The sequence below is a fragment of the Mesoplodon bidens genome (assembly GCF_964165515.1).
Source record: "Mesoplodon bidens genome assembly, chromosome: 18".
In the NCBI taxonomy this organism is placed as follows: Eukaryota; Metazoa; Chordata; class Mammalia; order Artiodactyla; family Ziphiidae; genus Mesoplodon; species Mesoplodon bidens.
Window position 1 is genome coordinate 54,159,214 of NC_138175.1, and position 12,474 is coordinate 54,171,687.

The following is a 12,474-nucleotide window of genomic DNA, read 5'->3' on the forward strand; positions in this document are numbered from 1 at the left end:
TGGTAACCGAGGCACAGGGAAAGGAAATTGCCAGTAAGCTAGTAAGTGGGGTGTACTCAGCGTTTGAACCCAACAACTTGGCTCCAGAGACTGCTCTTAACCACTACTCTATGCTGCCTTGGTAATAACGTAGCCCCTGTAGGGCAAGAGTTGGCAGAGTGGACAGGAAGTATCATAAGGGAACATGGTCAGATCCCAAGAAAGACTTCCTGTATGCAACAGCAGCCTGTACGAGGGATATAATGTACAATATGATAAATATAATTAACTCTGCTATATGTTGTATATGAAAGTTGTTAAGAGTATAAATCCTAGAGTTCTCATCACAAGGAAAAACGTATGTATTTTTTCTTTTTCTTTAGTGTTGTAACTGTAGGAGGTGATGGATGTTCACTAAACTTATTGTGGTAATCCATTCACAAGGTACGTAAGTCAAATCATTATGTTGTACACCTTAAACTTATACAGTGCTACATGTCAATTATATCTCAATAAAACTGGGAGAAAAAAAGAGCACATGCATTTGGAAGGAAAAAAAAAAAAAAGCCTGTGTGTCTTCACTCCCAGCTAACTCTCAAGATCCGGGTCCCCCCTTCTTTGGATCTTGATTCAGTCTCATAAGCACCACAAAAGTGATGAAAAGCTGAAATCCAGGTGTGATGTCCTGATGTGGATGAATGCAGGGTGGGAAAAGGAGGGGTTTCTGCTGCACAGGAAAGACCCACATCCACTTGGGGCTGGTGGAGGGTCCAGTGCAGGGGGAGCGGATGGCTAGGAAGCCCGATCTCTTTTAGCAATGCAAGTACAGATCTCCCTCTTTCTGGCAGAGTGTGAAGACTGATCTAGTGGCGGGAGGCGGGTGGTGGTGGTGGTGGTGGGCAGCCGAGGTAGAGGGTCTTTCCAAAGGAAGTCTAGGAGAGGGGCAGGGACAAAAGAATGAACCAACGGGCCTGAAAGGAGTGCTGAGGGTAAGGGCTGAGGAGAGGTTGGCAGGGGATGGAGAAAAGATAAGACTGGGCGGTGACCGACTCCCTGCACCAGGGGCTGAGCGTCCATCATTTGAATGGGAGAGGGCGGGGATGGCTGGAAATCACCTTGGAGGAGTGGAGGAAACACAAGAACGACCTATCAGCAAGGGCTGCATGGTTAAGTGTCTGGGGCTCCGGCCACGGGGGTCGGAAGGGTTGACGCTGGGGCCCAGAGTTCCCTCCAACTGATGATAAAAGAGGCCGAGCGAGCACATAGGAGGTGGGATCTGGGTTTCACAGGAATGGACTTACTTCTCACAAACGACCCCACCAGGTACACGTGATGATTCTCCTTACTTTACAAATAATCCCCTATCTGAGAGGCTAGAGAATTTAAGTTATTTGCCCAAGGCCACCCTCGCCGGTCTCTGACTTGAACGGAGCGTGCTCTGTGACTCACGCCAGATTCTAAGCCACAAAAGGTGTTCTCAGAGTGGGACGGCAGTTAAGGATAAAGAGATCAACATGTGGCTGACCGGAAATTCGCGAAGCAGGGGAAAGGAAAGGAGAAACGAACTAGTGCGGGTCTCAGGGAAGAGGAAGGGCCGAGTCACCAAATCAGAGGAAGCAGAGAGCCGGACCGCGGACCCCAGTGAGGAGGGAACCGGACCCCAGAGGCAGAGGGAAAGAAGGGTCGGAACCCCCGAGGTTGGGAGGAAAGCGGGGCTAGATCCACAGGTCAGAGAAAGGAGACGCCCGAACTCCCGTGGTCGGAAGGAGGAGGGGGCCGGGTCCCGGGATCCCCGAGGGCGGGCGGTCAGGCCCGCCTCACGGTTGAGGCCGCGCGGGGCGGGGCGCGGAAGGATTCGGGCAGGCCGTGCTGCGCCACCCCCGGTATATCTGTCCCCAGTCCCCGGGGTCGCCTCATTCCCCATCCTCAGATCATGATTTCTCCTCACACTACCGCGACGCCACCTCAGCCCGCGTAGCCCCGGCCATGGCTCTGTAGCCGCAACCCCTCTGTGCCCCAGGCCAGTCTCTGCGCTCACCGCGCCTGCGCTCTCCGCTCCTGCCGTCTTTCTTCAGCCGAGGCCGCCGCCGCCTCTCCTTTGCGCAGCCATGGAGTGAGTAACCGCTCGCCTCTCCCTCTCCAACGGCGTTTCCCGCCCTTTCGAAGCTCGCGGCCCTCACGGCCGAGTCTGGGGGGTAGGGAGACGAGACTGAGGAATCACGGTCGCGCAGGCGCAGAAGAGGGAAGACAGGTCGTTCGCGCGCGATCGAGCATGCGCACTCGGGCCGATGGGGGGAGGGTGCGTTCTTCCAGACAACGTTGGTGTTTAAAGACAGCCCCTGTGCGTTTGCGCCTGCGCACTAGTTCCCAGAGAAGGTGGTTGTTCCCCCCCGCCCCGAATGAGTCTGCGAGCGATTGCTCATGCGCATCTGTCCACCAGCGGTAGTATTTCTATGCAAAGGGCGGGCAGTAAGCAGCCGCACGTGCGCACTGACCCCCAGGAGGGCGGAGGCCTGAGGGAGTAATGCGGCCGCTACGGCGGTGGAGCATGCGCTTTAGCCCTCGGCGAGGGAGCCGCGTGTGGATGGTGGAGAGTGGGGAGCTGTTCTCCGCCTGCAGCCTCCACCCGCCCGCCTCCACTTTGCTCAGGCGCAAAGCACATCTTCCCTCCATTTCATTCAGGCACCTTCTGGGGGCGGGCGGGGGGCTGTTTAGATTGACAGGGGAGAAGGCGGGACTTAGAAACGACCCGTTTAAGGGTTTGGAGCTAGGATAAGAGGCGTCACGGAGGGTGGGGCTTGGGGGGGGTAACCCACGGTGAGAAGGGGCGGGACTAAGAAAACCGTTAGCTGAGGGGATGGTGTTTCTATCTGAGAAAGAGGCGAGGCCTCTGGGGAATCGTCGGGGAGGGGTGGAGCTAAAATGAACCGTGGGGGCGGGACTTGGAGGGACAGTGGCGATCACCGCAAAATTCAAAGGCAAGGGTGGGATTCGAACGGATGACATTGATGAAGGGGCGGGACAGGGGGAATTCCCCTGGGAAGAGATTTGAGATGGACTCTAGGGAGGAGGTGGGGCCTAAAGGATGTATTTTAGAGGAAGAGGTGTGGCTGCAAGAAAATTCCCCTGGGGTGGTTTTTTTTTTTTTTTAATGAAACGGAATACTATGCGGTAGGTGGGAGGGACTTAAGGAAATTCCCCTGGGAGACCATAAGGTTTCTGTATTGGAAGGATTGGGTCTGGGGAATTCTGAAAAAAAGTAAGTCGGGCCTAAAGAGAATTCCCTTGGGAATGGGTGGGGCTCAGATTTGGGGAAAGAAAGGGCAGATTTAGAATTCTGAAAGGGCAAGGAATCTCGGGGCCCTGGGGGTATGGCTTGGTTTCCCCGTGGCTTTGGCAGTAGGTGAGGCTGGCCCCCTGACCCACTCACTTTTGTGTCACACTCGTAGGTACTCCACTCTTGCCTTGGTGCCTGTCTTCGTCCAGCTGAGTAACCGCCAGAGCCTCCTGCCAGTTGTTGGTGCAGCCTTCTCCATTGCCATCCGTGCCCAACGCCCGTGCTCCAGCCATGTCACTCCTGGCGACCCTGGGGCTGGAGCTGAACAGGACCCTGCTCCCAGCTAGCGGGCTGGGCTGGCTCGTAGACTATGGGAAACTCCCCCTGGCCCCTGCCCCACTGGGCCCCTGTGAGGTCCTTGGGGGAGCCCTGGAGGGCGGGCTTCCAGGGGGGGGAGAGCCCCTGGCAGGTAAGGGCAGGCAAAGAATGGAGGTGGGGTGAGCTGGGCTGTGGGGGGCAGGGGAGAAGAATTCATTCATTCATTTTTCATTCATTCAATAAGTGTTTATTGAGCATGTATAATATGTCAGGCACTGTCTTAGGTGCTGGGGATACAGCTGGAAACAAGACTGACATGATCCCTGCCCTCTTGGAGCTCACACTCTACTGGGGAGACAGACAAGAGACATATTAAATGATGATGCATGGGGATAAGTGGGAAACACTTAGTAGCTGAGCTTAAAAATGACAACAAGGACACGTTTAGAGTGGGGAGCCAGGAAACCCTCTCCAAGTCAGTAACATTTTGGCTGAGACCTAAAGAATGGTAAGGAATGAGCCATGAAAAGGGAAGAGCTTTTCAGGTGGAGGAAACAGCATAGGCAGAGCTCCTGAGGCAGGAAGTGTTTTATTCATTAGTGTATCCCAAATGCTTGGTACATAGTGGGTTTTCAATAATTAAAGATGAAACAGGGTGTGTTTATGTGTGATTTAATTTGCCGTTTACGAGTAAACTAGAGGGTAAATCAAGAAACCACAGGTGCAGGCTAATCAGTAAAGAGGATGTTGGAATGGTTGAAGAAATGGCTGGTTGTTTTGTTGTTTGGGTCATTGGTTGGTTGACTGGTTCATTGATTGTTTGGCTAATTGGTCGGTTAGTTGGCTGGTCTGTTGGTCTGTTGACTGGTTTGATGATTCCTTGATTGGTTGGCTGACCGATTGGCTGGTTGGTGGTTTTACTCAATGAATGGGACGAATGAGGTAGTCGTGAGTGGGACCTGGTTGGGTGGAGGCTTAGGAACTCAAGGAGCTTTCTGCCCCTCTCCAATCCTCCAGGCGATGGCTTCTCTGACTGGATGACCGAGCGGGTGGACTTTACAGCCCTCCTCCCTCTGGAGCCCCCCTTGCCCTCAGGTGCCCTCCCCCCACCTTCCCCACCCCCACCTGACCTGGAAGCTATGGCCTCCCTCCTCAAGAAGGAGCTAGAGCAGATGGAAGACTTCTTCCTTGACGCCCCACTCCTCCCACCATCCTCCCCACCTCCGACACAGCCAGCACCGGCACCCGCCCTCTCCCTCCCCCTCCCCCTGCCTACCTTTGACCTCCCCCCGCCCCTGGCCCCGGACACCCTCGACTTGCTGGCCATCTACTGCCGCAGTGAGGCCGCGCAGGGGGACTCGGGGTTGGCGCCCCCCCTGTCCCCGCCACAGCAACCCCCTTCTTCTCCCCCTCAACCCTCCCGCCCCACCCCCTACCCCAATCCTGCCGCCACCCGAGGGGACCGCAAGCAAAAGAAGAGAGACCAGAACAAGTCAGCAGCTCTGAGGTACCGCCAGAGGAAGCGTGCAGAGGGCGAGGCCCTGGAGGGCGAGTGCCAGGGGCTGGAGGCCCGGAACCGGGAACTGAGGGAGAGGGCTGAGTCGGTGGAGCGGGAGATCCAGTACGTCAAGAATCTGCTCATCGAAGTGTACAAGGCTCGAAGCCAGAGGACCCGGCCCAGCTAGCTGGGCGGGGTCTTCAGGCCATAGCGGGCGAGCTGCTCTTCAGCCGTGGCTCACTTCTGTTTCTGGGCCTGAGGTGGGAGGTCCCCCGTCATCCCCCTGCCTCTAGCTGCCTTCCAACCTCCCCCTCCTCCCCCTTCCTCCTCGCTCCCCTCCCCCTCCCCCTCCCCTTTTATCCTTGCCTCCTTTCCTGTCCGTTCTGAATTTGCTCCCCTCCTCCCTCCCCAGAATCATGGAATGTTTGGCCTTAGTCAACATCTATACCCTTCAACTAACAGCTGAGGAACCGAGGCCCATGGGGAATTGGGGGGGCAGGGGAGAGCTTGCAAACCTGGTCTCTCAAGCAGGGAAGTGAGGCCAGGAATCTCTGCAGAACGTCTATGCAAAGGAGGACAGGGAAGCCATCTGGAGACTAAGTCAGGGAGGGCTTTAAGAAAGGTGCCCGCAGAATACAAGCAAAATCAGCCAAGTGACCTTGGGGAACTACATTTGGGGGTGGAACCAAAAAGGTGGCCGAGTTCACAGAGCAGGTGGATAAGTGGGTAGCTGGGGAGGTGGGCGGGTGGGGGGGAGTGGCCATGATGGGTGACTGGGTGTTCATTTTAGCTCTGGGAGGAAATCAGTGTTTTGTGAAGGTGTTGGGGGAGGGGCTGCCTCTAGGTGAGGGAGGGCGGGGACTGATCCTTTCCAGGGGTTGTGAGTGGAAATAAAATGAAGAATTTCCTCTGGCTGTGCGTCTTGTCTTTGAGAGGAGAAGTTGCTCGGAGGGCAGTCTTAGACCAAAGACGATAATGATAATAATGGAAATGACATAATACTTACGGTCAAACACACACACCGACACACAGTCAAGGCCAAGATGGGACTGATTGAACTGGTAAACGTCCAAGACCCACTTTTAGCTTCCATTTGTTACTTACGTAGACAGGGAAAAGAGAGAATAGCCAAAGGTGCGAGCTCCCCGTGGTCCTTGTCACCAAAAAGGGTGACACCAAAAGGGGCTGGATGGCTGCAGCACAGTTGTGGGGTACCCTGTGATGAAGAGCCAGCTATCTGAGCAAAGCTTCCCAGGGGAAGTCGGAGGAAGTGGGAGGTGGCCTGGTAGCCATGGCGGAGACATTCAGCTACATCTGTTTTCTGAAGGCTTACTGTGTACCGAGTGCTATTTTAAGCATTTTGCATGATTATTTCAGTCAACCCAAAAGGAAGGTATTGTTAGGTTTTGGATGAATAACCACAAACACTCATTCCATCTGTGTGGTCTCTGCCGGGCGCTGGCTGGGAGAGGAAGGGCTGGTCACATAGTGGTGGACAAAAAGTCATGTTTTCTGCCACTGTGGAACCTACCTTCCGGTTGGGGAGACAGAGGTGATATAACTTGACCAAGTGTATTAGTTATGAATGCTTTTGGCTGCAAGTAACAGCAGACCTGCCCATCAGTGGTGTGCACGTAAGTTTCTTCCACAGAAGTCTAGAGGGAGGCTGCTGCTGTTACCAAGGTCTCTCTGATTCTCTTGGCTTTTACATCATGGTCACAGGATGGAGGCCACAGCTCCAGGCATTGTATCTAAATTTGAGACAGGAGGTCAAATCTTTCTTAGCTGACTCTGGTAGATTTCTGCTTACATCTCATTGTCTAGAGCTATGTTACATGGGTACTCCTAGCTGTAGGAAGGAATATGATTCAGCCTTAAAAAGGAAGGAAATTTTAACACATGCTACAACATGGATGTACCTTGAGGACATTATGCTAAGTGAAATAAGCCAGTCACAAAAGGTAGTGTATGATTCCACTTATATGAGGTACCATTCAAGGTCCTCAAGTTTCAACCAGAAGTAGAATTGTTGAATCAAATGGTAAGTCTATTTTTAATTTTTTTAGGAAATGCCCAGCTGTGTTCCACAGTGGCATTTTACATTTTACATTCCCACGAACAGTACACGAGGGTTCCAGTTTCTTCAATCCTTGCCAACTTAGTCTTTTCCTTTTCTTTTTTAATATTGAGTTGGCCAAAACGTTCATTATGGAAAAACCCGAACGAACTTTTTGGCCAACCCAATAGCAGCCATTCCTGATGGTTGTGTGGTGTATGCCTAAAATTTTTAATTCAAAAAGAATCAAGGAGTGTATTTAAATATACTGTTGATTAAGGTATTGACTTGATTTACCAAAGACCACATAACAGAGGCTTTAGTGACATGGATTGATTTTCTCATGTAAATATCCACACTGGTAGATGGGGCAGGGAGTAGGTCGGCCTTACCTGCTGAGGTGATCCATGGACCCAGGTTCCTTCTATCTTGTTGCTCCACATCTCCCAGCTCTGGTCCTCAAACTTGACTGTGCATCAGAATCCCCTGGAGGGTTTTTGGAAACACAGTCCTGGGCCCCATGCCCCAGAGTTTCTGATTCAGCAGGTCTTGGATGGGGCCTGAGAACTGCCTCTCTCACAAAGCCCCAGGTGCCACTGCTGCAGCTACAGCTGGTCTGGGGACCACAATTTGGGAACCATTCTCCTAAAGTGTCAGCCTCTTCAAGACGGTTGAAGCCAAGTCATCATCACTATCACTTTGTTACAGCAAGCAGGAAAGGGCAAAGAGATACTGGAGAGCAAGCAGCCTCCTTTTAAGGACCCTCCTTTTAAGGATGTGAGCTGGGAGTTTCCCACATCTTTTCTGCTCCTTTCCTTTGGCTGGAAATTTGTCACGTGGGAACACCTACTTGCAAAGTAGCCTGGGAAATGTAGTCTCTAGATGGGTGGTCATTTTCTCAGCCAGAGCCTAGGTGGTCCTATTACCAAAAGGAAAAGGGGAAAAATGGACGTTAGGGAGTCTGGTCATTAAGATAGAACTAAGAGAGTCAGCCAGGGTCAGGAATACAGGGATGCAGGGGCTTCTAGGCCAGCAGTTCCCAATGTTGTCTGGGGACCTCAGGGTCCCCAAGGCACTTTCAGGTGTTTTACAAAGTTAAAACTATTTTCATAGTAATAGTAAGATGTTATTTGCCTCCCTCTTTCCCTCTCTCTCTCTCTCTCTCTGTGGAATTTTCCAGAGATTATGTGATGTATGACATCGTACTCTGACGGCTAATGGAATATGTGTTTGTGTATTCTCAATTTAAAGGTTTTGCAATTTTAATTGCTAAAAGTGAAACAGGAAGGAAAGGGACAGGGCACAACCTTTAAAAGAATGACATAACTATAGGACATGACAAAAACTGGTTAGAACTAACTAGGTCCGAGATGGCAGAAGATTTGACTTCCAGTGGAGCCTCATTATATGCTCATTGTAATACATTAATACATTAGCATATGCTAAAGGACACACCCACCAGGGCCATGAAAGTTCAGAGGCTAACCGTAAAAGGCCAAGAAGTGGGTAGTGGCCCAATTCCTGGAAATCTCCGCCTCTTCCCCCAGATAGTTGGAATAATCCTGCCACTCATTAGCCTGTGAAATTACCCAGCCCATAAAAACTAACCACCCCATATTTCAGGGCTTCTCGCCTTCTGAGATGGCCCATATTTTGTTGGTGGAGTGTGTTTCTCTCTAAATAAATCCACTCTTACCTATCACTTTGTCTCTCACTGAATTTTTTCTGAAGCGAGACATCAAGAACCTGAGCTTCATTAAGCCCTGAGACCAGGTGTGTGATCTCAATTAGAAGACGGTGGATTCAAGTCCCAATCTGGGTTCTGGCTGGGTTTGAGTCCTGACACGTGGGACTATAAATATTGATAGATATAACCCATGCAAACAAGGGGTTTCTGTTATTTATTTAAGAGTGCAAAGGGGTCTCTGAGACCCAAAAGCGTGAGAACTGCTATGTTCGTATTTATTTCTACTTAACTTCAAGTCTTGACACTTGGGCCAGCCAAGTGTGAATTGGGGCTGAAATTCCACCTGAGGGCTGACCTGTCCAAAGGGGCAGGTTTTGCCCTTCTCCACCCAACAGTAAAGCATATTTATTTGTGACAGTGCTGACATTTACCTGAGCCTTATGCGTCTGGACAACAGAGAAGAAATCCCCTGCCCTGCACCCTACCCCCCAACTTTTGCTTTCCAGGAAATGGCTTACTGCAAACAAGCACCCTTCCCCATATGACTTAGATAAGACCCATGGATGAGCCCCTTGTTCACCTAAGACAAGGCAACACACAGATCCTCCAAATTTCCATTTTTTGGACTCATAAACAATTAGCTGTTTTGCCCACCATGGATCAGTTGGCACAAAATGCTTGTTAACCAAACCTAAGTTAAGTCTCCCACCACATCCCTTCCAGAATTTTGGTCCATCCTTAGCCTGAGCCCTAATACAACCTCTGAATAGGGTGGCCTCAGGATAAACCATTCTCTCTGATCTACTGTTCTAGCAAGCTACCTTGTCATCCCACCTCCCCACATCTCATTCTTTTTAGCCTTGTTAACTCCTCCCTATAGAAGAAAAACTCTGCTGTCTGCTAGCAGCTTGCAAATCTTATGGTTTTCCTGATTATAGTAGTGCCTCTCCCGTTGCAATAGCCCCTCCTCTGCTTTGCAATAATCCTTTTGAAGAAAGTCTTTCTTTACCAAGTCTGAATTGTTTTTCATTGAGGTGAAATTCACATAATGTAATTAACCATTTAAAAGTGAACAATTCAGTTACATTTAGTTCACACAATGTTGCACAACCACCACCTCTATCTAGTTCCAAAACATTTCCATCATGCCAAAATATAGCCCCATGCCCTTTAAGCAGTTACTTCACATGCACGCTCTCCCTCCAATTTTTTTTAAAAAGTTATTTATTTATTTATTTCTGGCTGCATTGGGTCTTCGTTGGTGCGTGCAGGCTTTCTGTAGTTGTGGCAAGTGGGGGCTACTCTTCCTTATGGTGCGTGGGCTTCAGTAGTTGTGGCTTGCTGGCTCTAGAGCGCAGGCTCAGTAGTTGTGGTGCATGGGCTTAGTTGCTCCGCGGCATGTGGGATCTTCCCGGACCAGGGCTCGAACCCGTGTCTCCTGCATTGGCAGGCAGATTCTTAACCACTGCGCCACCAGGGAAGTCCCAAGGGTCATCTTTTAGATGCCCCACTTGGGGACCTTTTGCTTCATTATCCTCCATCTCTTGGTGCTGACCACAGCACGGTTTAAAAAAAAGAATAGGAAAAATACATCTCTGAGAAGCTGTGGCCACAGCCCAGACTTACTGTGGATATTCACCCTGTGTACTCGTAGTTGGGGGGACAGGGACCCTCAGAGCTTGAACTTAGTTTGAAGCATCCCTGACTGGTGTTGCTACCTAGCAGAAGTAAACACAAATGTCAAAAGTCCAAGTTCAGGGCTTCCCTGGTGGCGCAGTGGTTGAGAGTCTGCCTGCCGATGCAGGGGACGTGGGTTTGTGCCCCGGCCCGGGAAGATCCCACATGCCGCGGAGTGGCTGGGCCCGTGAGCCATGGCTGCTGAGCCTGCGCGTCCAGAGCCTGTGCTCTGCAACGGGAGAGACCACACAGTGCGAGGCCCACATACTGCAAAAAAAAAAAAAAAGTCCAAGTTCAAGCTTGCTTGGAGCAGCCAAGGCCCTCAAGACAAATTATCTTTAGTGCTAACTCCCCTCTGGCATTCCTGTGGATTTTGGCTTGGGCGGTCCTTGACAATTGTTGCTCAGAAGATGATTTTCATATTTTATCTGTCACCTTTATGCATATTTAAGAAGGATGGTTTGTTTGAACAATCTAGAATAGGCACAGACTCTTGATCTCCATCTCTGATTCGTTTTGTTACCTATGAATACTTGCAATTTTAAGCCCAGAAAAAAAAAAAAAAAGCCCGAGCTCTGGAATGTCAATAATTTACATTGTACATGACAAGAAAACCACAGGCCAGTGCAGCTCAATCTTATCAGCAAACAAGGAGAAAGAACTAAATGAAACTTGACTTAATAACAGTGAAATTAGGAGAACTTAGTGCTTTTTCTCCCCCAGAAAAACAGGCGTCTTTGCCTCTCTGAGCCTAGGTTCCTTATCTTGAAGTCAGGGATGGCAATGCTGGACCTGAGAGGTAGCACAAATGTGGAGAGAAATCACGAGGAATTTGGAAAGAGTTGGATCTGGGAGCTAACCCTTTCTCCATCATAATATTTCTTCGTGAGCTGAAAAAAATGGTGCAGGTGGGCACCCATTATAGAGTCGGATATCGATTTAAAGGATTCTGACCAGTGTTTAAAGATATGAATAGAACAGAATACAAAATACCATGTATCACAGAGTGGTATTTTGTGAAACTATGTTGATGTGAAATCATATCTTACTTTGCATCACGGTCAGAAAAGTTTGGAAGCCAAAGTTATGAAGCACCCAGTATCAAATACTGATTTTCAGACAACTGCCCACCCACCATCAACTCCCTTTCAAAGATGCCGATTCAACCACGCCCAAAGCAAAAGTTCCTGGTCTCCCGGCGTCTCTATCTTAGCAGGACTCCGCTGCCAGGTGGCGCCTGTGCCCCGCTGTGAGTGGGTTAACCTCCAACCTTGACTCAGCCCAAGCCCGTGACTTCCTTGGGGTCCCCTCTCGCCCCGAGGATCCGGTTTACTGGGACTAGAAGCCCTGACCACGAATAGAATTCCCAGAACAGAGAGCGGCAGGAGGGCGCAGGCGGTCACGAAGGGATGTGGCCATCCTAAAATATCCACTCATCCCTTCATTCTACAGTGCTCATTAAATGCCCCTGTGCACCTCCCAGAGCTCACATCCCGGTATGGGAGGATGGACGAGACCTCAAATTCACCACCCTGCCCGTACAGGAAGGCCTCCCCACCTAGTCTGGCATGGGACAACCCAGGGTGGAATCCAGGCAGCTGTGTGACCTTGGGCAGCTTGCTTAACCTCTCTGTGCCTCAGTTTCCTCTGCTCTAAAATGGGACTAATAGCACCTACTTGATAGGGCTGTCTGAGCATTAAATGAGTTAATATTTGTAAATCACTTTGAAGGGCCTGGTGTGTTTGTTAAACCAATTGCTAAAAATTCCCACTTTACAGAAGAGAAAACTGAGGATCAGAGTAGGGGAGTGAATCATCAAAGTCACATTTCCCCACCTAGGGAGATCTCTGAGTTGAGTCCAGTGACCTTGATTCCATGCCCAGAGGTTTTCCTCGGCATTGTGCTTGCAGTAGAAGTAAACCCAGTTCCCTTGGCATAGTTGGCGGGGGGCGGGGAGCTGCCAAAGCCAGTGAAGTACTCC

At 50.5% G+C, this 12,474-nt stretch overlaps 2 protein-coding genes across 3 annotated transcripts in view; one reads left to right on the forward strand and one right to left on the reverse strand.

Annotated features, from left to right (window-relative positions):
* The window catches only part of NUP62 (nucleoporin 62), a 25,409-nt gene extending 23,179 nt beyond the window's left edge, over positions 1-2,230 (reverse strand). Inside the window, exon 1 of one of the 2 annotated variants that reach the window (XM_081215433.1) lies at positions 2,018-2,230. The gene's annotated coding sequence lies outside the window, so the exon portion shown is untranslated. The remainder of the gene's footprint in view (positions 1-2,017) is intronic. The other variant, XM_081215432.1, reaches the window with a different exon arrangement.
* Positions 1,741-5,832, forward strand: ATF5 (activating transcription factor 5). Its single transcript, XM_081215435.1, has 3 exons — positions 1,741-2,092; positions 3,429-3,725; positions 4,592-5,832. Exons 2-3 carry the CDS (start codon positions 3,548-3,550, stop codon positions 5,257-5,259), a joined length of 846 nt encoding a protein of 281 aa, XP_081071561.1. The 5' UTR covers positions 1,741-2,092; positions 3,429-3,547; the 3' UTR covers positions 5,260-5,832.
* Positions 5,833-12,474: the final 6,642 nt, after the last annotated feature.

Coding starts and splice junctions, on each gene's coding strand:
- ATF5 (XM_081215435.1), top strand. CDS start 3,548: ATGTCACTCCTGGCGACCCTGGGGCTGGAGCTGAACAGGACCCTGCTC. Junction 3,726..4,591: donor GGGGGGAGAGCCCCTGGCAG/GTAAGGGCAGGC, acceptor CCAATCCTCCAG/GCGATGGCTTCTCTGACTGG.